The sequence below is a fragment of the Mus caroli genome, unplaced genomic scaffold (assembly GCF_978045245.1).
Source record: "Mus caroli unplaced genomic scaffold, Mus_caroli_1 scaffold_1, whole genome shotgun sequence".
Lineage (NCBI taxonomy): Eukaryota > Metazoa > Chordata > Mammalia > Rodentia > Muridae > Mus > Mus caroli.
This window is the reverse complement of record NW_028227256.1, coordinates 175,631,228-175,656,442: the sequence shown is the minus strand read 5'-3', so window position 1 is coordinate 175,656,442 and position 25,215 is coordinate 175,631,228. Positions and strand designations below refer to the sequence as shown.

Sequence of the window (25,215 nt, the reverse complement as noted above, 5' to 3'; positions counted from 1 at the left end):
GAACATTTTATCCTAAAACAAAAGGATATACCTTCTTCTCAGCACCTCATGGGACCTTCTCCAAAATTGACCATATAATTGGTCACAAAACAGGCCTCAACAGATACAAAAATATTGAAATTGTCCCATGCATCCTATCAGACTACCATGGACTAAGGCTGATCTTCAATAACAACATAAATAATAGAAAGCCAACATTCACGTGGAAACTGAACAACACTCTTCTCAATGATACCTTGGTCAAGGATGGAATAAAGAAAGAAATTAAAGACTTTTTACAGTTTAATGAAAATGAAGCCACAACTTACCCAAACCTATGGGACACAATGAAAGCATTTCTAAGAGGGAAACTCATAGCTCTGAGTGCCTCCAAAAAGAAACTAGAGAGAGCACACACTAGCAGCTTGACTACAAATCTAAAAGCTCTAGAAAAAAAGGAAGAAAATTCACCCAAGAGGAGTAGACGGCAGGAAATAATCAAACTCAGGGGTGAAATCAACCAAGTGGAAACAAGAAGAACTATTCAAAGAATTAACCAAACGAGGAGTTGGTTCTTTGAGAAAATCAACAAGATAGATAAACCCTTAGCTAGACTCACTGGGGGGCACAGGGAAAGCATCCTAATTAACAAAATCAGAAATGAAAAGGGAGACATAACAGATCCTGAAGAAATCCAAAACACCATCAGATCCTTCTACAGAAGACTATACTCAACAAAACTTGAAAACCTGGACAAAATGGACAAATTTCTGGACAGATACCAGGTACCAAAATTAAATCAGGATCAAGTTAACAAGCTAAACACTCCCATATCCCCTAAAGAAATAGAAGCAGTCATTAATAGTCTCCCAGCCAAAAAAAGCCCAGGACCAGATAGGTTTAGTGCAGAGTTCTACCAGACCTTCAAAGAAGATCTAATTCCAGTTCTGCACAAACGATTCCACAAAATAGAAGTAGAAGGAACTCTACCCAACTCATTCTATGAAGCCACAATTACTCTGATACCTAAACCACAGAAAGATCCAACAAAGATAGAGAATCAGACCAATTTCCCTTATGAATATTGATGCAAAAATTCTCAATAAAGTTCTCGCTAACCAAATCCAAGAACACATTAAAGCAATCATCCATCCTGACCAAGTAGGTTTTATTCCAGGGATGCAGGGATGGTTTAATATACGGAAATCCATCAACGTAATCCATTATATAAACAAACTCAAAGACAAACACCACATAATCAACTCCTTAGACGCAGAGAAAGCATTTAACAAAATCCAACACCCATTCATGATAAAATTCTTGGAAAGGTCAGGAATTCAAGGCCCATACCTAAACATGATAAAAGCAATCTACAGCAAACCAGTAGCCAACATCAAAATAAATGGTGAGAAGCTTGAAGCAATCCCACTAAAATTAGGGACTAGACAAGGCTGTCCACTCTCCCCATACCTATTCAACATTGTACTTAAAGTCCTAACCAGAGCAATTCGACAACAAAAGGAGATCAAGGGGATACAAATTGGAAAAGATGAAGTCAAAATATCACTTTTTGCAGATGATATGATAGTATATATAAGTGACCCTAAAAATTCCACGAGAGAACTCCTAAACCTGATAAACAGCTTCGGTGAAGTAGCTGGATATAAAATTACTCAAACAAGTCAATGGCCTTTCTCTACACAAAGAATAAACAGGCTGAGAAAGAAATTAGGGAAACAACACCCTTCTCAATAGTCACAAATAATATAAAATATCTTGGCGTGACTCTAACTAAGGAAGTGAAAGATCTCTATGATAAGAACTTCACGTCTCTGAAGAAAGAAATTAAAGAAGACCTCAGAAGATGGAAAGATCTCCCATGCTCTTGGATTGGCAGGATCAACATTGTAAAAATGGCTATCTTGCCAAAAGCAAACTACAGATTCAATGCAATCCCCATCAATATTCCAACTCAATTCTTCAACGAATTAGAAAGAGCAATCTTCAAATTCATCTGGAATAACAAAAAACCTAGGATAGCAAAAACTCTTCTCAAGGATAAAAGAACCTCTGGTGGAATCACCATGCCTGACCTAAAGCTTTACTACAGAGCAATTGTGATAAAAACTGCATGGTACTGGTATAGTTACATACAAGTAGACCACTGGAATAGAATTGAAGACCCAGAAATGAACCCACACACCTATGGTCACTTGATCTTCGACAAGGGAGCTAAAACCATCCACTGGAAGTAAGACAGCATTTTCAACAAATGGTGCTGGCACAACTGGTTGTTATCCTGTAGAAGACTGCGAATCGATCCATTCCTATCTCCTTGTACTAAGGTCAAATCTAAGTGGATCAAGGAACTTCAAATAAAACCAGAGACACTGAAACTTATAGAGGAGAAATTGGGGAAAAGCCTCGAAGATATGGGCACAGGGGAAAAATTCCTGAATAGAACAGCAATGGCTTGTGCTGTAAGATCGACAATTGACAAATGGGACCTCATGAAACTGCAAAGCTTCTGCAAGGCAAAAGACACTGTCAACAAGACAAAAAGGCCACCAACAGATTGGGAAAGGATCTTTACCTATCTTAAATCAGATAGGGGACTAATATCCAATATATATAAAGAACTCAAGAAGGTGGACTCCAGAAAATCAAATAACCCCATTAAAAAATGGGGCTCAGAACTGAACAAAGAATTCTCACCTGAGGAATACCAAATGGCAGAGAAGCACCTGAAAAAATGTTCAACATCCTTAATCATCAGGGAAATGCAAATCAAAACAACCCTGAGATTCCACCTCAAACTTAGGATACCCAAGATATAAGATACAGTTTGCTAAACACATGAAACTCAAGAAGAATAAAGACTGAAGCGTGGACACTATGCCCCTCCTTAGAATTGGAAACAGAACACCCATGGAAGGAGTTACAGAGACAAAGTTTGGAGCTGTGACGAAAGGATGGACCATCTAGAGACTGCCATATCCAGAGATTCATCCCATTTTCAGCATCCAAACACTGACACCATTGCATTCACTAGCAAGATTTTGCTGAAAGGACCCAGATATAGCTGTCTCTTGTGAGACTATGCCGGGGCCTAGCAAACACAGAAGTGGATGCTCACAGTCAGCTAGTGAATGGATCACAGGGTCCCCAATGGAGGAGCTGGAGAAAGTACCCAAGGAGCTGAAGGGATCCCCAACCCTATGGGTGAAACAACATTATGAAATAACCAGTACCCCGGAGCTCTTGACTCTAGCTGCATATGTATCTAGTCGGCCATCACTGGAAAGAGAGGCCCATTGGACATGCAAACTTTATATGCCCCAGTACAGGGGAACGCCAGGGCCAAAAAAATGAGAATGGGTGGATAGGGAAGTAGGGGGAAGGGTATGGGGGACTTTTGGAATAGCATTGGAAATGTAATTGAGGAAAAGATGTAATAAAAATATAAATATAAATATATATATATGTATATATATATACATTTTACTCTCACATTAACAAAATTGACCACACTTATAAAAAAGGCTTAACCAAAATCAGTGAAGTATTGCTAATACATACTTGTCTTTGTTAGGGTTTCTACTGCTGTGATGAAACACCATGACCAAAAGGCAAGTTGAGGAGGAAAGGGATTATTCAGCTCACACTTCCATATTGCTATTCATCACCAAAGGAAGTCAGTGCAGGGAGACAAACACAGCGGGAATCTGGAGGCAGGAACTGATGCAGAGACCATGGAGCGGTGCTACTCACTAGACTGCTTTACATGGCGTGCTCAGAGTGCCTTCTTATGGAACCAAGAACCACCATTCCAGGGATGGCACCCCCACCATGGGCTTGGACCACCTCCATTGATCACCAAGTGAGAAAATGCCTTACAGCTGCATCTCCTGGAGGCATTTCCTCAACCGAGGCTCCCTCCTACATGATTACTATAGTTTATGTCAAGTTAATACAAAACTAGCGAATATACTACTATTCTTTTCAATATTAGCAAAACAAAATTAAAAGTCCTCATAAACTTACATAGAAAAAAAACTCTAGAGAGTCTGTAATCTTAAAGCAAAAATAAATCAGACAAAGTGGATTTCTGAATGATTCTTGAAAGAAAACAATCAATGTAATTCTAATAATACTTGAAAAAAATCAGTGGTAGCATTTTATGTTATCAAATTTTACCATATATAAGTAATGGCTAAAAGGATATTTATAACATCAGATGTGTGGAAAAGAAATATATTTGAAAACAAACCCAGTTGTCATTATAAGAATAAGAGAACATTCCCCTGAAGAAGGGAGATCTTTCTGAAAAGATAAAGAGGAGTTTGTAGAAAGAAAATAACATTTAGTTGTAGGAAATAATATAATGTTTATAAACCTCTATTGTCCTGGCGAATCTTGGTCATGAGCTTCATCATATCTAGAATCAAATATAACCTAAGGAGCTAGGCAGACAGGATGGGGTTTTCTTGACTGGATCAAGAAATGAATAAGAAAGCTATTGCTTTTTATCTGTTAACTCTCATTCTTGGTGTTAAGTGAATCTATCCTGTTGCTAAGACATTCCTTTCCTGGTGTTAGAACCTACTTCTTCAGGATTCCAATGTAGAGGGAAAACTTGAATGACTCTAGGAATTCCCCAGGTCTCCAACACCAGAGTTTACTCCTGAGATATTGAGTGTCTTGTACTGAACAACTACTGTATTCTCGGTCTTTCCACCAGGAGCCAGCCAATGTTGGACTACCCAGACCACAGGCTGTAAGCCAGTCTGATAAATCTAATAAACTCTGAGTACATATACTCCTATTGTGGCTTGAAAGCGAACTACACCCTCATTTGGCTCATGTGCTTGAACACTTGGATCTCAATGGTGGTGCCAACTGGAATGTCTATGGAAGACTGCAGTCAAGAAGTATTCTCCTAGTTCTGAGAAGGGATTGATTAGCTTCCATCCCCAAATGGGACACTTCAACCCTCCAGGGCTCAAGGACATTAAGGCCGAGACCTAGGCCATGGTAACAGTGTGAGAGCCAGAGCTGGAACTGAAGCTGGAGGGGAGTCCCAGGACAGCACAGTTTCTACAACATAATTGTGGTGGGGATTATGTGAAAAACATGTGATAAACCTGCACAGAGCTGGACATTAAAACAAAGTGCACGAGGAAACAAATCCACATGCTCTTGCAGCAGGATATTGATCACCCTGCAGACCCTGAGATTGTGTACTGGAAAAATCTGGCTCTAGTTGTGGTGTGGCTCAGTCCTAGCACATGCCTTTAACCTAAGTGCTTTCTCTTTATTGTAAGAGGGAGTAAATAAAGTCAACCACAGGTCAAGAGACTGAGCAAGCAGCCAGTTGACAGAGAATGAACATAGGAAAACACCATAGAGAGTAAGAGGAAGATAGGAGAACAGATAGAGAGGCTCACAGGAAGTACAAAGGAAGGACATTGAGTTTGAAGTGTTTCTGAGACAGTGTGGAGGAGAACTGGCTCTCTCCTTCTGGAATGTCAGTTGAGGAAGGTCTACTGGGTGCTTGTTCTGCCTCTCTGAGATTTTTCATTACAGCATCTGGAACCTGGGTCTTCAGAGTTCATTTGGTAACATCAAATGATTGGGATTTTGCTTGAAAACAACATTCAATATTGTGCCAATTGTATAAGATGTTACTATTGAAAGAAGCTAAATGAAGGGTGCCATGTTTCTATGCAGGTTCTCCTAGGCTTACAATTATTTATAAAGAAAACCAAACAAACCTAGTAACTGTGGGAGAGAGACACAGAGACAGAGTCAGAGACAGAGAACACTAGTTGATTGGCAAAGTGCTTACTGTGCAAACATGAAGACCTAAATTCAATCCCCAAGATTCATATAACAAGCTGGGTAGGGAACCAATCTGTGTAATCGCAGCACCGTGGCAGCAGAGACCAAAGAATCCCTGATCCTTGCTGCCTAGCTATCTAGCCAATCGGAGAACTCAAGTTTCAGTGAGGGACTCTGTCTCACAGGAATAAAGGTGGGCTGGAGAGACACTTCAGGGTTATAACACTTGCTGCTCTTGCAGAGGAATCACCCCTAACTTCAGTTCTACGGCATCCAACATCCTTTTCTCAATTCTAGAAGCAAACATGTATCCGTGTAGAAAACATTCGCACAAACAAACTGTTTAAAAAAAATAAATAAAGTTGTAGCATGATTGCAGAAGACAACCAATGTTAATCTAGTAATAGATTGGTTAAAAAACATACAAAATCTAATAATACCTATTTTTTTGTCAAAGATCTACACTCAGTGAGAGTATAAGCTTAATTGTCATTTTGGGAAGTGTCTTATACAGTCTCTGTAATCCATTAACTCTGCTCTTGGATACAGAAAGAGAAAACAAAACAAACAAAAACAATAAAACCTCCACAAACAAAAAACCTACAGAGATCCATGGAGAAGAACACTCATCACAGAGTTGTTTGTGGTTGTAAGAAGCTATATGTCCATCAGTAGGGGGACACCTAAATACATTTGAATTTATAAATTATCACTGTAAGTAGACAGCATTAAGAGAAATGAACTGTGGGGCTAGAGAGATGGCTCAGCCATTAAGAGCCTTAGCTGCTCTTGCAGAAGACCCAGGTTTGATCCTCTGCATCCTTATGACAGCTCACAATTAACTGCCTGTGACTCCAGCTTTCCAGTCCCAAAGCCTTCTTCTGGCTTCCAAGGCTACTGCACAGGTGGTACACATAGTTATATGCAGGTAAATACTCACATACTCATAAAGTTTTTTTAAAAGACAAAAATGAAGTAGATATGGTGTTAGACATTTTTAAAAGTAATACAGAGACTGAGGTTTATACCTGAGAAGAATTTATATCTGCAGCTCAGGCTTATATCTGTTGTAAACTTACAATTGTTGAATGACAGTTACTATTTTCTTCTCAATAATTAGGCAATATAAACACATAAATTGTTCTTACCTTGTAGGGAACATAGAAAGCCCCTACTGATTGTGCACTGCAGAAATGTGCACAGCCATGACAAAAACCAGGGTATTTGAAGCGCAGGCAATTAGCAGAGCTTGTCTCCATATGGGTCAGGCTCATAGCTGGCAAAATGGTCTTCCTCTGGTCTATGTGAGTGTTCACAGGTAATTAATTAATCACTGTGTGGAAAGCCTGGCAACTAAAGCAGCTTCCTCCTCTCTTGTTTACAGCCTGAGGCTGCTGACCTACAGAGATCTCCTAACCAGACTAGAAACCCTTCTTCTGTGTTGTGCATAACGAACAAGTCGGGTGCCAGGTTGGTACATTAGTAGATGTGACTCCATTTGAGTGTACAACCCACCCAACCCCTAGCTTCACCAAATGTGTTTTCCTTTCTTCATTCCTTCACCTCACTGTGAATCAGAATTCTAGATCCACTCCACATGGGTGACACTATGTACATACTTAAGGGCATGTATCAGAGGGGGTAACACTAGAAGGGTAATAATGAGAAGAAAAAGAAGATGCAGGGTTAAGTATCTAGTAAACAGAGATAGAGAGCGAAATTATTACTAACTTGTAGGAAATACTAAACTTTTTAAAGATATTTGATACTTACAGAACTCCTGGTACTAAAAATGGAATAGTCTTGGCTATTTATGTAGTACCTGTGGGGAAAAAAAGGCAGGATATGAATATTAATAGCAGTTTTTCCTTGACATATGAGAGACTCTACACATGATTAGGACATTCCCAGGCTTCCAAGAACTCTGCCCTCCCTGGGAAGTAAACCTAGAGCTAAAAAAAAAAAAAAAAAAAAGGTCAAAGATCGCTAGTAGCCATTAGTCTGGCAGGTCAGGACATGCTGAGTTCAGGAGACATTAAAATGACATGAGAAGTAAGTCCCCTTCCTTATTCATTTTGGTATTTGAAACAGGATCTCACTACATGGCCCTGACTAGACTGGCAATCACAATGTAGTCCAGGTTAGCCTCAAATTCCTGGCAAACCAATTGCCTCACCCCCGAGTGCTTGAATTTCAGACACCCATTTGTCATACTCGTTACATAAATTTGGTAGAACAAATGCCACTGGATATATTACGCTTGACTCTTTCACGTAATGAACTCAGCTAAAATTTAGAAAACCAAAGACTGGAGTTTCAGAAACCATTAGTTTTCATCTTAGCACATGAAAAATAAAACTCTTAAGTCCTTGTTCATGATCATTTTTACACTATTCATTATCAAGGATACCTTAATTTCAACATAACTCACCCATCTCAAGAGGAAATGTGGATGAGAAATATAACATAAGTCACTGTGTACTTGTAATTAATTAAACATTGTCAAGAAATTACAAAGTACAAGAAGGATAAAATTCACTTTCATAATATATTCAACCCCAAATGTAATTGCTGTAAAATAATGATCAGCAAGATATTTTTACATTCTTTTTAATAACTCCTTGAAATCTGATGTATCCATCTCAATTTGAAATGTATTTTTAAAAGCTCACAAGTAACACCTGTCAGTAATAAATCTCATGGCCTATGGCTTAGGCATGAAATAGGGGGAACATCCAGGGGGTAGAAAGAATTCTGGGATAGGAAGGCGAGGTGAGGCAGAGCGGAAGATTTGCCTGGGAAAATGTGATGAGATGGACACATAGCACCTGAGCACAGGTAACCAGACACATGGTAGAATGTAAATCAGAATAAATGGGTTAATCTAAGTTATGATCTAGTCAGAGAAGAGCCTAGCTATATGGACATGGTATCAGTAAATATATTTTGAGTCTGAGTCTTAGTTGTGGGAGCATGGGCCTGGGAGGTAGAACCAGACCTAACTTCTATATAAAACATCTTAATATTTTTCTGTCTTCCCATCTGTTTGATGATCTATTTCACATTTACCCTGCATATAAATTGCCATTGGAATATGTCCACTCTTAAACTTTTAAGTCAGACACAATAAGAAACTGGAGACAAGGGCTAATGCTTTAGAAGAAGTAGTTTTAGCAGTGGGACAGGATATAGCAAATATTAAGGTTAGGTTAGCTACTAAATGTCATGCTTCATTTCAATACTTTTGTGTCACGCCATTACCTTATAAGCAACCATTAATTGGGAAAAGACTAAGGCTCATTTGCAGGGAGTGTGGAAAGATACAGATATTTCACATTATATGGAGCAATTGAAGGCAGAAATTTCAGATATTAGCAGAAGTCATTTGGATACTTGGAACATTGATGAATTGGCCAGTGATTTAAAAAATAATCTTAGAGCATTGAATCTCTTGGATTGGGTTCAATATATAATCTTGCTTGCTATTATTATTGGCATTATTTCATTGATAATTGTTGTTTTTCAACTCATCTTTAGTGTTCTTCTGAGATCCCTAGCCATGAAGAGGTAGGATGTTCTGGAACTTTGTCTAAACATAAAAAGGGAGAAAATGCCACACCCACTCCAGTGGAGTCTCTGTGTCAAGTCCAAAAGCTTGCCCACGTTCCGGAGGCAAAAAGTTGCACGGAAACTGATCACCTGGAAGTTCTTTGGCATTCCCTAACACAGATGTGTTTCAGATTTGTCTCTGAGAGTTTTGCATGCTTACCTTTGGTATTGTTTTATTATAGGTTCCCCCAAGGAATGATCTGACAAATAGCTAAGTTAGATTGAACATTGCTTCCTGGCCTCCACCAGTATCCTAGTCAGTGTTGAGATGACCCTGGGCTTGGAATTTCATAAGGATGTTACTCATTCAGACGAAATGCCTCCAGTGTTGATAGTGAAAGACATGAGGCATTGAAGTTTGCTGGATAGGTGCTAGAAATCTCAGGGCTAGTTCAACAAAGTAAACTTAGAATTCTCATTAGATACATGAATGGCAGCCTACATTACATAATAGTAGAAAGAAAGTGGGTTGTTGTTTAAGGAGGAACTAGAGTATTGTATTATTCATGAAAAGGTTGGCAGAATGGAACTTCCCTGGGGTATGTTTTTCACTAGGCCCAGAGGAATAGCATAATTAGGTATTTCCTAAGGGAACCCTGTTGGTGTGTTAAACAATAGACTAGAATTGCACCTGGGTTTATTAGCCCTTTCACCTGTCTCCTGAGAATAGCTACCTGACTTTAGATAGGGCTGATCATATCTCAGTTGTAAACACTGCCTGGTTCCTTCTCGCTTTTATGTATGCATTTTTATGTTTTGTGTAAAGAGCCATTATGCATCTCGATGTACCTCGGCTGATGTATTGCCTAACTTCCTTGTTTTTCTTCTGTATTATAAGTCTGATGCTTGCTTTTGAGAAATTACATTCTGATACAGCACTCCCTTGTGTCTGTGTCTGTTTGTCATTCGCCAATTCCTTGACCACTTGATTACCGGGACCCTGAATTCTCCTGAGGGTTGAAGGACCGACTGAGTCCAGTGTGTGGCAATGAAGTTGCTGCAGGATGGTCTTATGCACTGTGTATTCAGATGCTCATGTCTGAACCCTGAGATCTGGTTGCAGTGACAACAGGGGCACGGCCATGATTATTAAAGAATCTCCTGTCTATGCTGTGTAAAGAATGCTCTCCAATTATCTGTGATTGGTTAGTAAACAGCTGATCAGCCAATGACTGGGCAGAGGAGATAGGAACATTGGAATTCTGATTCCCAGCCAGGGGGAGAGAAAGGGGAGAGGGACTGGCAGATGGAGAGGGAAGGAAGAGAAGAGAGAGAAGAAAGAGAGAAGAGAAAGGAAGCAATCTGCCATGAGGCAGGTGAGGTCCAGAAGTAGGTCACCATGAACAGGTGGCAAAGAGAGTTTGCCCTGAGGAGAGACAGACAGAACAGGAGTAGCCAAGGCCAGATTAAATGCAGGTAATGAAAGTGTGGTTGGGAAGTAGCCAGACTAGCATAGAGGGTTTAGATAAATGAATATCTGCCCAGGTATTGTTCTTAAGACATGTTGATTAAATCTAATAGATCTCTGTGTCTCATTACTTGGAAGCTAGGTCAGGGATTAGAAAAAACTAAAACACCTTTAAATTTTCTCCTACATAGGGGAAGTTGTTAGGATGCTATTATTTAATATTTTTATCAATATTACACAGACCTTAATAGTTCTCTGAAGTGTTCTTTCAAAAGACATTCACCATCAATAGAAATTTGCACCTTTTTATGGACATGTATAGATCAAAATAAGAAAACGCGTGCTTTTATATTGCACTGTAAACTAAATGAAAGAGATTTTCACCATAGGTTTTTACCACCAGTAACTGCAAACCATCTCTAACTTCCTATGGATTTAATATTAGATCCTTTACATTGTATTTGGAACTTTTAGGACAGAAGAAAAATACAACTGGCAGTTTTGGCATTTTAACTAACAGAGTTGAAGTATCCATGTAATTTGTGAATATGCTAGTGACTAAGTGACAGTGCTCCCTTTCATTGCGGATGTGCTGGTGGCTAAGTGACAGTGCTCCCTTTCCTTGTGAATGTGCTGGTGGCTAAGTGACAGTGCTCCCTTTCCTTGTGAATGTGCTGGTGGCTAAGTGACAGTGCTCCCTTTCCTTGTGGATGTGCTGGTGGCTAAGTGACAGTGCTCCCTTTCATTGCGGATGTGCTGGTGGCTAAGTGACAGTGCTCCCTTTCATTGCGGATGTGCTGGTGGCTAAGTGACAGTGCTCCCTTTCCTTGTGGATGTGCTGGTGGCTAAGTGACAGTGCTCCCTTTCATTGCGGATGTGCTGGTGGCTAAGTGACAGTGCTCCCTTTCATTGCGGATGTGCTGGTGGCTAAGTGACAGTGCTCCCTTTCCTTGTGGATGTGCTGGTGGCTAAGTGACAGTGCTCCCTTTCATTGCGGATGTGCTGGTGGCTAAGTGACAGTGCTCCCTTTCATTGCGGATGTGCTGGTGGCTAAGTGACAGTGCTCCCTTTCCTTGTGAATGTGCTGGTGGCTAAGTGACAGTGCTCCCTTTCCTTGTGAATGTGCTGGTGGCTAAGTGACAGTGCTCCCTTTCCTTGTGAATGTGCTGGTGGCTAAGTGACAGTGCTCCCTTTCATTGTGGATGTGCTGGTGGCTAAGTGACAGTGCTCCCTTTCCTTGTGGATGTGCTGGTGGCTAAGTGACAGTGCTCCCTTTCATTGCGGATGTGCTGGTGGCTAAGTGACAGTGCTCCCTTTCCTTGTGAATGTGCTGGTGGCTAAGTGACAGTGCTCCCTTTCCTTGTGGATGTGCTGGTGGCTAAGTGACAGTGCTCCCTTTCATTGCGGATGTGCTGGTGGCTAAGTGACAGTGCTCCCTTTCCTTGTGGATGTGCTGGTGGCTAAGTGACAGTGCTCCCTTTCCTTGTGGATGTGCTGGTGGCTAAGTGACAGTGCTCCCTTTCCTTGTGAATGTGCTGGTGGCTAAGTGACAGTGCTCCCTTTCCTTGTGAATGTGCTGGTGGCTAAGTGACAGTGCTCCCTTTCTTTGTGGATGTGCTGGTGGCTAAGTGACAGTGCTCCCTTTCCTTGTGAATGTGCTGGTGGCTAAGTGACAGTGCTCCCTTTCATTGCGGATGTGCTGGTGGCTAAGTGACAGTGCTCCCTTTCATTGCGGATGTGCTGGTGGCTAAGTGACAGTGCTCCCTTTCCTTGTGAATGTGCTGGTGGCTAAGTGACAGTGCTCCCTTTCCTTGTGGATGTGCTGGTGGCTAAGTGACAGTGCTCCCTTTCCTTGTGAATGTGCTGGTGGCTAAGTGACAGTGCTCCCTTTCCTTGTGAATGTGCTGGTGGCTAAGTGACAGTGCTCCCTTTCATTGCGGATGTGCTGGTGGCTAAGTGACAGTGCTCCCTTTCCTTGTGAATGTGCTGGTGGCTAAGTGACAGTGCTCCCTTTCCTTGTGGATGTGCTGGTGGCTAAGTGACAGTGCTCCCTTTCCTTGTGGATGTGCTGGTGGCTAAGTGACAGTGCTCCCTTTCCTTGTGAATGTGCTGGTGGCTAAGTGACAGTGCTCCCTTTCATTGCGGATGTGCTGGTGGCTAAGTGACAGTGCTCCCTTTCATTGCGGATGTGCTGGTGGCTAAGTGACAGTGCTCCCTTTCCTTGTGAATGTGCTGGTGGCTAAGTGACAGTGCTCCCTTTCCTTGTGAATGTGCTGGTGGCTAAGTGACAGTGCTCCCTTTCATTGCGGATGTGCTGGTGGCTAAGTGACAGTGCTCCCTTTCATTGTGGATGTGCTGGTGGCTAAGTGACAGTGCTCCCTTTCATTGCGGATGTGCTGGTGGCTAAGTGACAGTGCTCCCTTTCATTGTGGATGTGCTGGTGGCTAAGTGACAATGCTCCCTTTCCTTGTGATTTTGCTGGTTACCTGATCCTCTATCAGCTTCACCTCACCTGGGGCTGGCATCAGGGAATGGGGTCAAGGGATTCTATAAAAGTTGCCTGCACTTACTAATCTAGACTGCTCTGTTAACGATAATGCCTTCTCCTTCCTGCTTCCTTCTTTGTGTCAATTACTTAATGTGTTATTGTCAGAAATGGATCTCAGGAGACTTATACATGTGGGATATACAGATGGGTTATAGCCCTGACTTTGATTTCTAGTCCTGGGCCCCTCTAAAAAGTGAAAGAGCATTAATGGACGAACTTTAACCTTTCCTTCATCTCTTAATAGAAAACTCCCTTCCTAGTTTCATGGTCCCCCCCCCCCAAATTTCTACAATTTATGGATTATGCCTTTTGGGTGAATCATTTTATCTCAAACTCTATGCCTATTTATGTACAAACTGAGAAAACATTTTGGAGACTAAAATCATCCTACTTATAACAGGTTCGACTCCACACACCTGCTGGAAAACTAGAGGAAACGTACTCTTTTGAAGCACTCTCAGAATATTTATAAAAGTTCATCACTTAGTTGCTCAACACACGCACTAACATATTTCCAAGAACAGACATCATGTGGACACACTCTGTGGATATGTACCCCGGTTAAGAAGTTATTACAAGGCCAGGCATGGTGGCATATGCTCTTAGTCCCAACAATCAGGGGGCAGAGTCAGATGGATCTCTGTGGGTTCAAAGTCAGCCTGGTCTACAGAGTGAGTTCTAGGTCAGCCAGCGATATGTAGAGACCCTGTCTGAAAAATGTATTATAAGAGAAGAAAGCAAAATCTCTATATGCTTGGGATTTAAAAACAAACTGCTGGATCTGGGGATGTTCACACACACCTGTGGAGCTGAGGCTGGAGAATCAGGAGGTCAAGCCCAGTCTAGCCTAAAGAGTGAGACCTTTTCTCAAAGGGCAAAGCAAAACCACCCCAAAACTTACTGATAAATAATTCAAGCACGATAGAGAATAACATAAGTTAAAACTACCAAAAAATAAATTTTGGAAGGATTTCATGTTACTTTTTGTGAGGTGTGATTGAACAATCCTATAAGGGGAACCCATTCTTTAGAGAATCCAATGAGGAAACTATTAGTTAAATATCTGAAGACCTTAGAGCTGAATGTGGTGGTAAATGCTTCTAATCCAGTGCTTAGGAGACTGCGGCAGGAGAATCAGTCTGTGCTAAATGGTGAGACTCTGTTTCAAAAACAGAGAAAATGGGAGAGAATGCCAGTGAGCTAGAGAGAGAATGTTATATCAGAAGAAGCCCATCAAGACAGAAGGGATTAAGCTGGGTTTTGGTGGTGCATGCCTTTAATCCCAGCACTTGGGAGGCAGAGGCAGGCAGATTTCTGAGTTTGAGGCCAGCCCGGTCTTCAGAGTGAATTCCAGGACGGCCAGCGTTATACAGAGAAACCCTGTCTTGAAAAACAAAATAAATAAATAAATAAATAAATAAATAAATAAATAAATAAATAAATATTTAAAATATACAAACAGAAAACAGAGGTACAAAGATGAGTATGGCAAGAAAGCTTATGACAAGATTGATTAAGATTTTTAAAAGACACACTAAATGATATTAAGCAAAAAGGCGTCATAGTTAGAGAATAAAGCAGATATTAAAAAGGTAGTCACTGGGCCAGTGAGCTGGCTGTCTTAGTGAGGGTTTCCTTATGCTGTGTAGACACCATGACCACGGCTACTCTTGTAAAGGAAAACACTTAATTAGGGCTGGCTTACAGTTAAGAGGTTTAGTCCATTGTCATCATGGTGGGAAGCATGGTGGCATGCAGGCAGACATGGTGCTGGAGAGGAAGCTTAGAGTTCTACATATGGATCCTCAGGGAGCAGGAAGATAGTTCAACAAGGTCACACCCACTCCAACAAGGCCACACCAACCAATGCCACTACCTATGGGGGCCATTTTCTTTCAAACCATCACAATAGCTGAGCAGGTTGAAAGAGCTTGCTGTGTAATCCTGAAAACTCAGGTTTGGTCTCTAGAATCCATGTGAAAAGCAGGTCCAGTGCCTCTAGTCTACAATCCCATACTGTTATGTAAGACAGGAGGCAGAGACAGAATAAGCTGGAATGCTCTAGTCATAAAATAGTGACACAGTAACAAGATGGATCTTGCCGAGGCTGGAGTGGGCTATAGAGTGAGATGTTGTTTCAAAGAACAAACTATACATACATACATACATACATGCATACATACATACATACATACATGCATACATGCATACATGCATGCATACATACATACATACAAACAAATGTGTGTGTATACATGCATGTGTGTGTAAGGGTCCATGATTCACAGAAGAATGATACCCCAGACTCAAATAGTATATAAACTCAATAAACTCAATGAATGTTTGATTCTGCGTGGATCTCCTATTATCAAGATCCCATTGTCAAGACCAGAAGGAGAGCTCACAGGGCAGAGTTAAAGCACATTAGGGGAGTTTGGGGTAGGTGACCATTATCTTGCTCCACCTCTAGGGACATTCCAAAACCATTATTTGAGTGTGGGACCTGAAAACTGTTGTTGGAAAGGTCTGCAAAGTGTTTCTAAGGAAGTCTGGAAACTTCTGTTGACCCATTGTCCATGCCTCAGGCCAGGTGGCTGGGCAGCTTCTGAGGCCTGGAATTGCCCAGTTCTTAGAAGCAGAGATTTAGGCCTGAACTGACAATTTGAAGTCAGTCATGGGATCAGCCTAGCTTTCTCTTATGTATGTATATATGTTTGTATGTATGTATGTATGTATGTATGTATGTATATATTATATATACACATATATGTATATATACATACATGTATTCATACATGTGTATGTATATATGCATATATATGTGCCCATATAAGTATATATATGCACATATATGTGGCCTGAATTATATAATAGCTTCCAAAAAGTACATCTTATCAAAACTGACTCAAGAAGAAAGAAAAAGCCTAAAAATTTGTATAGCTCCCAGAGGATACAAAATCTCATCTGAAACAGTGGACTCGGGGGCTGAAGAGTGCTACTAAACTTTCAAGCAACAAATTAATCCAATCTGAGGTAAGCACTTTCAAAAAACTGGAAAAGAGCTAACATTTTGTGGATGGTTTTTGTATGTCTAGTGTTACACTAATAACAAAGCCTTAACACACAGAGCATGTCAGTACTTGCCTTTCATTCCAGCACTTGAGAGGCAGACACAGACATTTCTGTGAGTTTGAGACCATATTCTGATACTCATAGCAAGTTCCAGATCAACTACATAGTGAAACCTTGCCAAAAAAAGAAAGAAAGAAAGAAAGAAAGAAAGAAAGAAAGAAAGAAAGAAAGAAAGAAAGAAGGAAAGAAAGAAAGAAAGAAAGAAAATGAAAGACCAAGAGAAAGAAAAAGAAGGTAGTGGGTTGGCTGGAGAGATGGATTAGTGATTAAAGTTATATATTGATCTTAATATTGTTCTTACAGAGAACTGGAATTCATTTCTCAGCACCAAAAGTGGGCAGCTAAAAACTGCCTGTAGCTGGGCGGTGGTGGTGCACCCTTGCAGCATGTAGTTTTTGCTACCCAACTTTAAGCTCTGAACAGACTGTGCTACCAGCCCCACCAAGGTTCTCTAGATCCCTGAATGAAACACACACACACACACACACACACACACACACACACACACACACACACATTAGTTTATCTTTGATATGCTTTAGCTTAATATCCAGGCTCTTCTAAGCCTTTCCCAGCTAGCCTGCCCTTCTCTTCACTCCCAGCTCAACACCTCTAACTCTTCCCTCACCTCAGTTGCTCAGTTACCTTTAATCTTAGCTCAATACCCTAGATCTGCCCTCAGTCTCAACTTAACTATGTTTCTGATGTCCCAGCTGCTACCCTAGGCTCACTTGGCAGATGGCTGCTCCACCCAAGACCTCACATGACTGATGGCTCCTTCTTTCCCCCCTCTCCACAAGCACGGTGAATACTTTTCTCCTCCAGTGTCTGCTAGCCCACCTGCAGAGAAAACTGGAAGTCCCACCTATGCGTATTCTGCCCAGTTCTTTGGCTGCGAGCATCTTTATTGATCAGTCAAGACCCAATTGGGAAATAGAACCTTAAGTGTTCACCTAAAGATTCCTGGTCAAAACATCAGAACCACTCCCTAAATACCCCTTTATGTCTCAGCACTCACGAGGCAGAGACAGCCAGGTCTATAGAGTGAGTTGCAGGGCAGCCAGGACTACACTGAGAAATCCTGTCTCAAAATCAAACAAACAAACAAACAGTAAACCAAAACAAAAATTGTAATTTCAGCTCCCGGAGATCTGACACCTCTAGCCTTTGGATACTGTACTCATATGCACAAGTGTCATGTCCCTACACATATACAACACATATAATAACACAAATAAATGTCTCTTGTAAAAACCAAACTGAGCAGAAAAAATCCAAAGCCCAAATACATAGATACAAATATCCTCAAGTAAATATTTGAAGATTGAAGTCAAATAGGCAGGAACACAAACAAACCATAACAAGCTGGATTTATACTAAGTAATTGTTAATTAGGAAAATCTATAGATAAAACACACCACAAATATAAAAAGAATAAATCATATAAATATTTCAAGACATGGAGAAAATGACAGACTTTTGTGTGACTTCATAACTTAATAGGGCCTTTAATGCAAGAGACTGCCTACCCAGTGACAGGACACCTATCCTACACTTAGTAGAGATAATTGCTCAACTAGGAAACATGAGTTACAATTCCACCACAAATGCTGAGTAAGAGAGATGCCACTTGGAGGTACTAGGAAATTCAATAATAAAAAGTAAAATAAAAATCATAGGAATTGAGAAAAGGGCTTGGGGCATAGCTCAGGTATAGAGCATGTGCTTAGTATGTAGCCCTGGGTTCAATCCTGAACTTAAAATACAGGGGGGTGGAGTGGGAGATATGGTGTTTAATATCATCAACTTGACAGTCAAGAATCACTGCATTAGACTCACAAAATATGTTATCTCCACTGTGAAAGAGAAAAAGGCTTACGAAGTTATCAGAGCCTTTGCTCTTTCTCACAGATCGCTCCACAATGGCTACTTATTTAATATTTAATTTAGTAATTTTAACATTTTTTAAAAAAAATGTGTAATGTGTCTTGTATTTCCACATACCACTTATATGCAATGTCTATGGAGGACAGAAGAGGGCAACAAATGTGCTGGCACAGGAGTTGCAGACTGTTGTAAGCCAGTGCTCTTAACTACTGAGCCATCTCTCCAGCCCCTATATTTCATTTTCAATTCAGACTTTATTCTTTAGCAGGTCTAACTATAATCTCAAGTTTGCTTTGACTTGTTGGCCCCTGGAATGCTGGGACTCACATGCACTAATTCACATAATACATTCCTTGGGAAAAAGAACCCCGCTCTCCTTGTAAAGAAAACTTGAAAGTTATTTGATCTTTTCTTTTCTTTTCTTTTTTTATATAGGGTTTCTCTGTGTAGCTCTGGCTATCCTGGAACTCTCTCTGTAGACCAGGCTGGACATGAACTCAAAGATCCTCCCAAGTGCTAGGATTAAAGGCATATGCCACCACAAGCCTGGCTCAATTGTTTGAATCCTTGTTGGCTGTTTTAAAGGGTAATGGGGGAGGGGGGATAATTCTTTTTCTATTATTTATTTATTTATTTATTCATTCATTTTATGTATGAATATACCATTGCTCTCTTCAGACACACAAGAGGCATTAGATCCCATTACAGATGGTTGCAAGCCACCATGTGGTTGCTGGGAATTGAACTCTGGTCCTCTGGAAGAGCAGTCAGTGCTCTTAACTGCTGAGCCATCTCTCCAGCCCCTAATTCTTATTTTTATGTAGCATACTTGAAGAATGTAATTTTCTAGTTTATGATACCTTTTTTTTTTTTGAGAAAGGGTTTCTCTGTAGTTTCTCCTTAGAGCTCACTCTATAGACCATGATGGCCTCAAACTCAGAGAGATCTGCCTGCCTCTGCTTCCGGAGTGCTGGGATTAAAGGCATGAGCCATCACCATCTGGCTTAAGGTGCATTTTAACCCATGTGAAATCTAAAATATTTTGATATCCCTTTCGAGGTAGTGATTACTGACTGAATACTGAACCATCATACCTGCTTTAAGGATCTCTCAGAACTTCATAATATAGTCAGTATCTAAATCAATACTCCATATGGAAATTAATCTCTTTACATTTATACAGTATTTTAGGAAAAAACAAAAGCAAAACTCTGCTTCAACTTCTCAAGTCAGAAGCAATGTGTCCTTCCCTAGCCATCTCTGGTTCTACTTTGGGGAGGAACAGGATCCAGGTACAGGTACAGTAGGAACTTAGGAATTCATCTGGGAAGGGAAAGCTGGGCTTCAAAACCCAGCAGCAAACGGAAAAGAAAAAGATTAGTGTATGGTGGGATATGCTCAAAACAAATACATTACTTTCATTCATATATATATATATATATATATATATATATATATATATATATAGTTATCATCCATCTGTCTGCTGCCCCACCCCACCCCTTCTAATTTTCTTTTAAATGATCTAAGGCAGCAGCAAGAAGGTGCCACCGCCCTTCTGCAGAACAGCTTTTCAGAGGGCTGACTCATCTCTAAAGGCTCCAGAGAGAACTCAGGCCATCCACTGGGGAGATGGGGACCAAGCGGCGGGGCGGCGGGGGGGGGTGTCTTCAAGGCCAATTTCCAGGGATGCATCTTTCTACCTCCACAGAGCTGAGACACAGCAGCTCAGCCACAACAGCAGCGCTGCCACCACCTGCCGGGCTAACATGGCTCCAACTCCTCCTCTAAGCAACCACTTCTGCAAGGTCTGCAGGGCTAGCAAGCTCCCAGGCTTCCGTTGCCCTGCACTGGGCATGCTGGGCACGCGCAGGGACCAAGGGCTTAACTGCTCATGCGCGCGGGGAGTCTCCTGGCTTACCCTGAAAGCTAGCTACTGGGTGAATGCATGAACCCAATTTTCAGAACAAAAACTCAATCTTGAAAAATCCGAGGAGACCTATAAGAGATAATAATTATAATGATTACAAATGATTATCGTTTTGTTTTTCGATGCAATCTCCTGTAGCTCAGACTGGCCTCCAACTCTGTGTAGCCTAGGATGGCCTTGAACTCAGGAACTGGAGTATTAACCAAGAAAGGCTACTTACTGGCTTGCTCCCAGGGCTTGTTTCTTATACAGCTCAGGACCACCTGGCCAGGAATGGCACCAGCCACAGTGAGCTAGGCCCTCTCACATCAGTTGAGGAGATGCTTCAAAGACTGGCTCACAGCCGGGCGTGGTGGCGCACGCCTTTAATCCCAGCACTCGGGAGGCAGAGGCAGGCGGATTTCTGAGTTCGAGGTCAGCCTGGTCTACAGAGTGAGTTCCAGGACAGCCAGGGCTACACAGAGAAACCCTGTCTCGAAAAACCAAAAAAAAAAAAAAAAAAAAGACTTGCTCACAAGTTATGCAGTTACTTCCTCCATTGAGATTACCTCTTCCCAGTGCCTCTAGTTTGTGTCAAGTTGACAAAAGCTAACGAGGGCAGTTCCTATGAAACACTCAAGTAATTAATAAAATATTATATCTAATTTAAAAGATAGCACGAAATTACTTTTCTTGTTTTCATGGGGAAGAATGAACAGAAATGAATAGTCAAGGCTGTTCTTGCGATTAAAAAAGCCAAATACCAGGGATAGCATTTTTGCTGTCAAAGGCTTTGTAAACGTGGGATAAAATTGAGAACAAACTAAATTATCACCTAGCAATATGATTTCCATGTTGAGGGAAGCAACTGAATCTTCATTCTTTGTATGTCACTCTAAGAGGAAACACAGCTCAATGTTGCTAGCAGTGCAGGTACACTAAGTCAATTTAATTCGCAACTAAAGTTTAGTATTAGGGAAAGTGTGGGCTGGTGTCTTATCCACTGAATTCCATCTCTGAAGAGACTGTCTTGGAATGTGCTAATCCCAACGATGGGAGGAGAAAAACCACCCATCCAAATCAACGCAATCAATTTAATTAAAGCAGGCAACGAATTAAACAAATTTTTAATTTGTATACATTGCCTCCCCCCATCCGCAGTGGTGTTTGAGAGGTCAGTGTTGGACATTAGGAAGACAAGATTTCATAGAGCTCGGGTAAGGGGGTTACTGAATGGGGGATCTGGTGAACAAAACAGGTGGCTTTACCGGAGGAGAAAATAAGCATAATAAGTAATAAGTTAATCCTAAGGACCTCCAGGAACAAAGACGTGATTCTAAGGTGGGCAGAATCAGGTAGTCAGAGGGTTGTGAGACAGTTAGGTTTTGAAACAAAGACATGGTCGTTTACTGTAACATACAGTACAGAACCATTTGAAGTTAAGGTTACAGGTGGGGCCTATCCCTGTCTTTGAGAAGCACAGGTGTAACCATAAACAGGAATGAACTTACTTTGTCTTTAACTATAAGATGACTTTAAGAGGCTGGTGAGATAACACAATTGTTACAATCAGAGCAACTACCTATAACGGGATCTGGCGCCCTCTTCTGGCATGAAGGTATGCGAGCATAGCAGAGCACTCCTGTTTCTCCCATTAAAAAGAAGAAAGAAGCAGAAGCAGAAGCAGAAGGAGAGAAGAGAGAAGAAGGAGGAGGAGGAGGACGAGAAGGAGAAGGGGGAGAAGGGGGAGGAGGAGAAGGAGGAGAAGGAGAAGGAAGAAGAAGAAGAAGAAGAAGAAGAAGAAGAAGAAGAAGAAGAAGAAGAAGAAGAAGAAGAAGAAAAAGAAGAAGAAGAAAAAGAAGAAGAAGAAAAGAAAAAAAGTGGCATTTAAACCCAAGTGGAGGCAGGCTGGCTCATCATAGGTACATTGTGCAGGCTTAAGGTGGAGAAAGAAGTGCTGGTGGAGAGAAAACATGGATCAAAGGGATCCTGACACTGTCATACTTAAAATTTAAGGCATAGTTCATTAGCAATTTAACTGTCTCCTTTGTAGAGCTCAGAAACGTAAGTGCCAGCAGCTCTGGTTAAAATGACAGAAGGGAAGGCGGAAAGCCTTGAGCAGCTTCAGACAGGATAACACCATTACTTGGGAGGAAAGGCTGCAGAGGCATTCCTGCAAGGGTCAGAGTGTATTTACTTACCACCTGAGGTTGTTACAGGGCAGAAAGTAGATGGGAGGGTGCCTTAGTTAGGGTTTTACTGCTGTGAACAGACACCATGACAAAGCCAACTCTTGTAAGAACAACATTTAATTGGGGCTGGCTTACAGGTTGAGAGGTTCAGTTCATTATTAGGTCAGGAACCTGGCAGCATCCAAGCAGGCATGGTGCAGGAGGAGCTGAGAGTTCTACATCTTCATGTGAAGGCTGCTAGCAGAATACTTGCTTCCAGGCAGCTAGGATGAGGGTCTTAAAGCCCACACCCACAGTGACACACGTACTCTAACAGGGGTACATGCTCTAATAGTGCTACTCCCTGGACCGAGCATAAACAAACCATCACAATACACTCTCTAGCCCCCATAGGCTTGTTCAATCATGAGAGTCATGATTCTATGTTTAGGCCATACCTAAACATAGAATAATACAAAATACATGTATTCCAACTTCAAAGGTCCCCATAGTCTATAGCAGTCTCAATAATGTTAAAAGTCGAAATTTCAAAGTCTCTTCTGAGATTCATCCAATCACTTAATCCCCAAAGCAAGACAGGAAACCAGCTGGGCAAACTCCAAACTCTATATCTCCCTGTCTGATGTCCACGTGGTCTTCAGATCTCCAACTCCTTTTTCATCTTTGTTGACTGCAATATCTTCTTTCTCATGGGTGGGTTCCATTCTCTGTTAGCAGCTTTCCTCAGCAGATAGCCCACGGCTCTGGCATCTAGAACATCTTGGGTTCTCCATGTCAAATTCAATATTACAGCTCTTCTTGTTTCAATGTTTGGGATCCACACATGATCTTCTGGGCTCCTCCAAAGGGGTGGTATCACTTCTCCAGCTCTGCCTTCTGGAGCACTCTAAGAGCAAGTTGATCCCTGGTGTGGATTGACCAGGTGCAGTTTGTATTTTGATGCTAATTTCACTTCCCCCAAAGGGGCTGCCTTGAAAAGGGGGTGAATCAAGTACTCAGGTGACTTCATGTAAACCTCCCCATTTTAACTTGTAAAATAAAGGCAGAGACAGTGATTGGGCAGTGGAAGGGAAGAAAGAGCTGAAAGTTTTAGAGAGAGAGGGAGAGAGAAGGGGAGGTACCAAGGAGCATGGAAATGCATATGGCCTAAAAAAAAAATCCTCAAGTTGCAGGGGACTGCATAGATGGGGAATATAGTAGTGTAGTGGTAGAACCACCCAATCTATGCATGCAGCTTGTATTCATATTAATTGAGTTGTGTTTTTTTTATGCGGGACTTATTTGTGTTGGAGTTTTACCACAACAAATTGCTGCCCAATATATCTATTAGAACTCAACCAACCTGAAATAAAAGATCACTGTCCCCCGACACACCCCCATCTCCAAATACACAGTTGGGAAAGCTATGTAGGCTGCAGCAGTATGTGGTTTGAAAGCTGACTGGGTCTGAGGGGCCTACAGAGAACTGCAGAGAGGCTCCTTCCCCTCATCCCCCAGGCAGAGAGCTACAGCCAGGGGCAGCTCCCCAGCAGGGCAGGACAGGAGACCCTTGAGCACAACTGTTAGCAAGGTAGCTTTTGGGCAGACACAATGAACTGACCAGGGCATCTATGCCTGAGAGAGCCTTTCTGTGTTTATTTCCCTGTATACCCACTAGTCTATACAGGACTTGGACAGCCAGATTGGATCTCCCAACTTCTTGCTTGTGCTGCAGGCTGCCTGAGATTAGCACACAAGCACAGGCAGCCAGCTGCAACCCAAACAGAAGCATAGAAGCCAAGGGTCTTTCTACTGTCAGCTCCTCCCAGTGAATAAAAGAATCAGAGGAGACTACAGTGGTCTGAATCAAACATCAGAGGGAGACAAAGGTACAGAGGGCTCCAGATCAGGTAATACATTGATAATAAAGAGAGATATATAACTTTTTGATACTTAAAGATAAGAAACACAATAAATACCTTTTGGGCTTTATGGGATGATATTTTGAATGGTTTGACAGGGATGGATTTAAAGGAAATAGACACCTTGTCATTTACTCGTCTTGTTGTATGTGTTTTTCTCTAGCCACGTTCAGCTGCTGAAGCATGGAGCAGATAGAGGTGTTTGAATTAGAGCAGCTACAAGTGTAGCAGAGAGTGACTGATGCAAGGCTGTGGAATCTAACCCCACTCCATGGGCAAGTGTGAAGGAGTATTTCAAGGAACTAACTCTTAAGACTGTGGGGACCAGCAAATCTGGGACAATATTTATTCTACTGATTTTCTATGTCTTCTCAAAAGACAGAGCCCTAGATAAAAAAATCCTTGCCTTAGAAAAGAGATTACAGGTAACACTAGAACTGAAGGCACAGGATTTTATAGCTCAAAATAAGCAACAGAAAGTGGACAATAAATGTTGGAGACAGAAGCTGGAAGAGATGCTAGAACAGAAATTTCTGAAGTTCATAGATGAGTCTGAACAACAGAGAGATAACAGAGAGACTTGGCAATGCAGCCTAGAAGGACTACTAGAACTAAAGTTTCAGGATTTTATAGGTCAAAATAAGCAACAGAAACAGGAGAATGAAGGTTGGAGACAGGAGCTGGAAGAGATGCTAGAAAAAAGGATTGGACAATCTACAGATCAGACTGAACAGCAAGAAAATAGAGATAAAATTTGGAAGCAGAGTCTAGAGGATAATTTACTAAAGCTAGCAAATCAAAATAAGGCA

At 41.4% G+C, this 25,215-nt stretch overlaps 1 protein-coding gene across 1 annotated transcript in view; it reads right to left on the bottom strand.

Annotated features, from left to right (window-relative positions):
* LOC110288529 (cation channel sperm-associated auxiliary subunit epsilon) overlaps nt 1-20,238 on the bottom strand; it is a 154,949-nt gene extending 134,711 nt beyond the window's left edge. Inside the window, exons 1-2 of the mRNA XM_085843318.1 lie at nt 20,108-20,238; nt 7,594-7,642 (exon numbers count right to left, since the gene is read on the bottom strand). Of these exons, the coding sequence (XP_085699444.1) occupies nt 7,594-7,642; nt 20,108-20,175 (117 nt within the window). The 5' untranslated portion in view covers nt 20,176-20,238. The remainder of the gene's footprint in view (nt 1-7,593; nt 7,643-20,107) is intronic.
* Nucleotides 20,239-25,215: the final 4,977 nt, after the last annotated feature.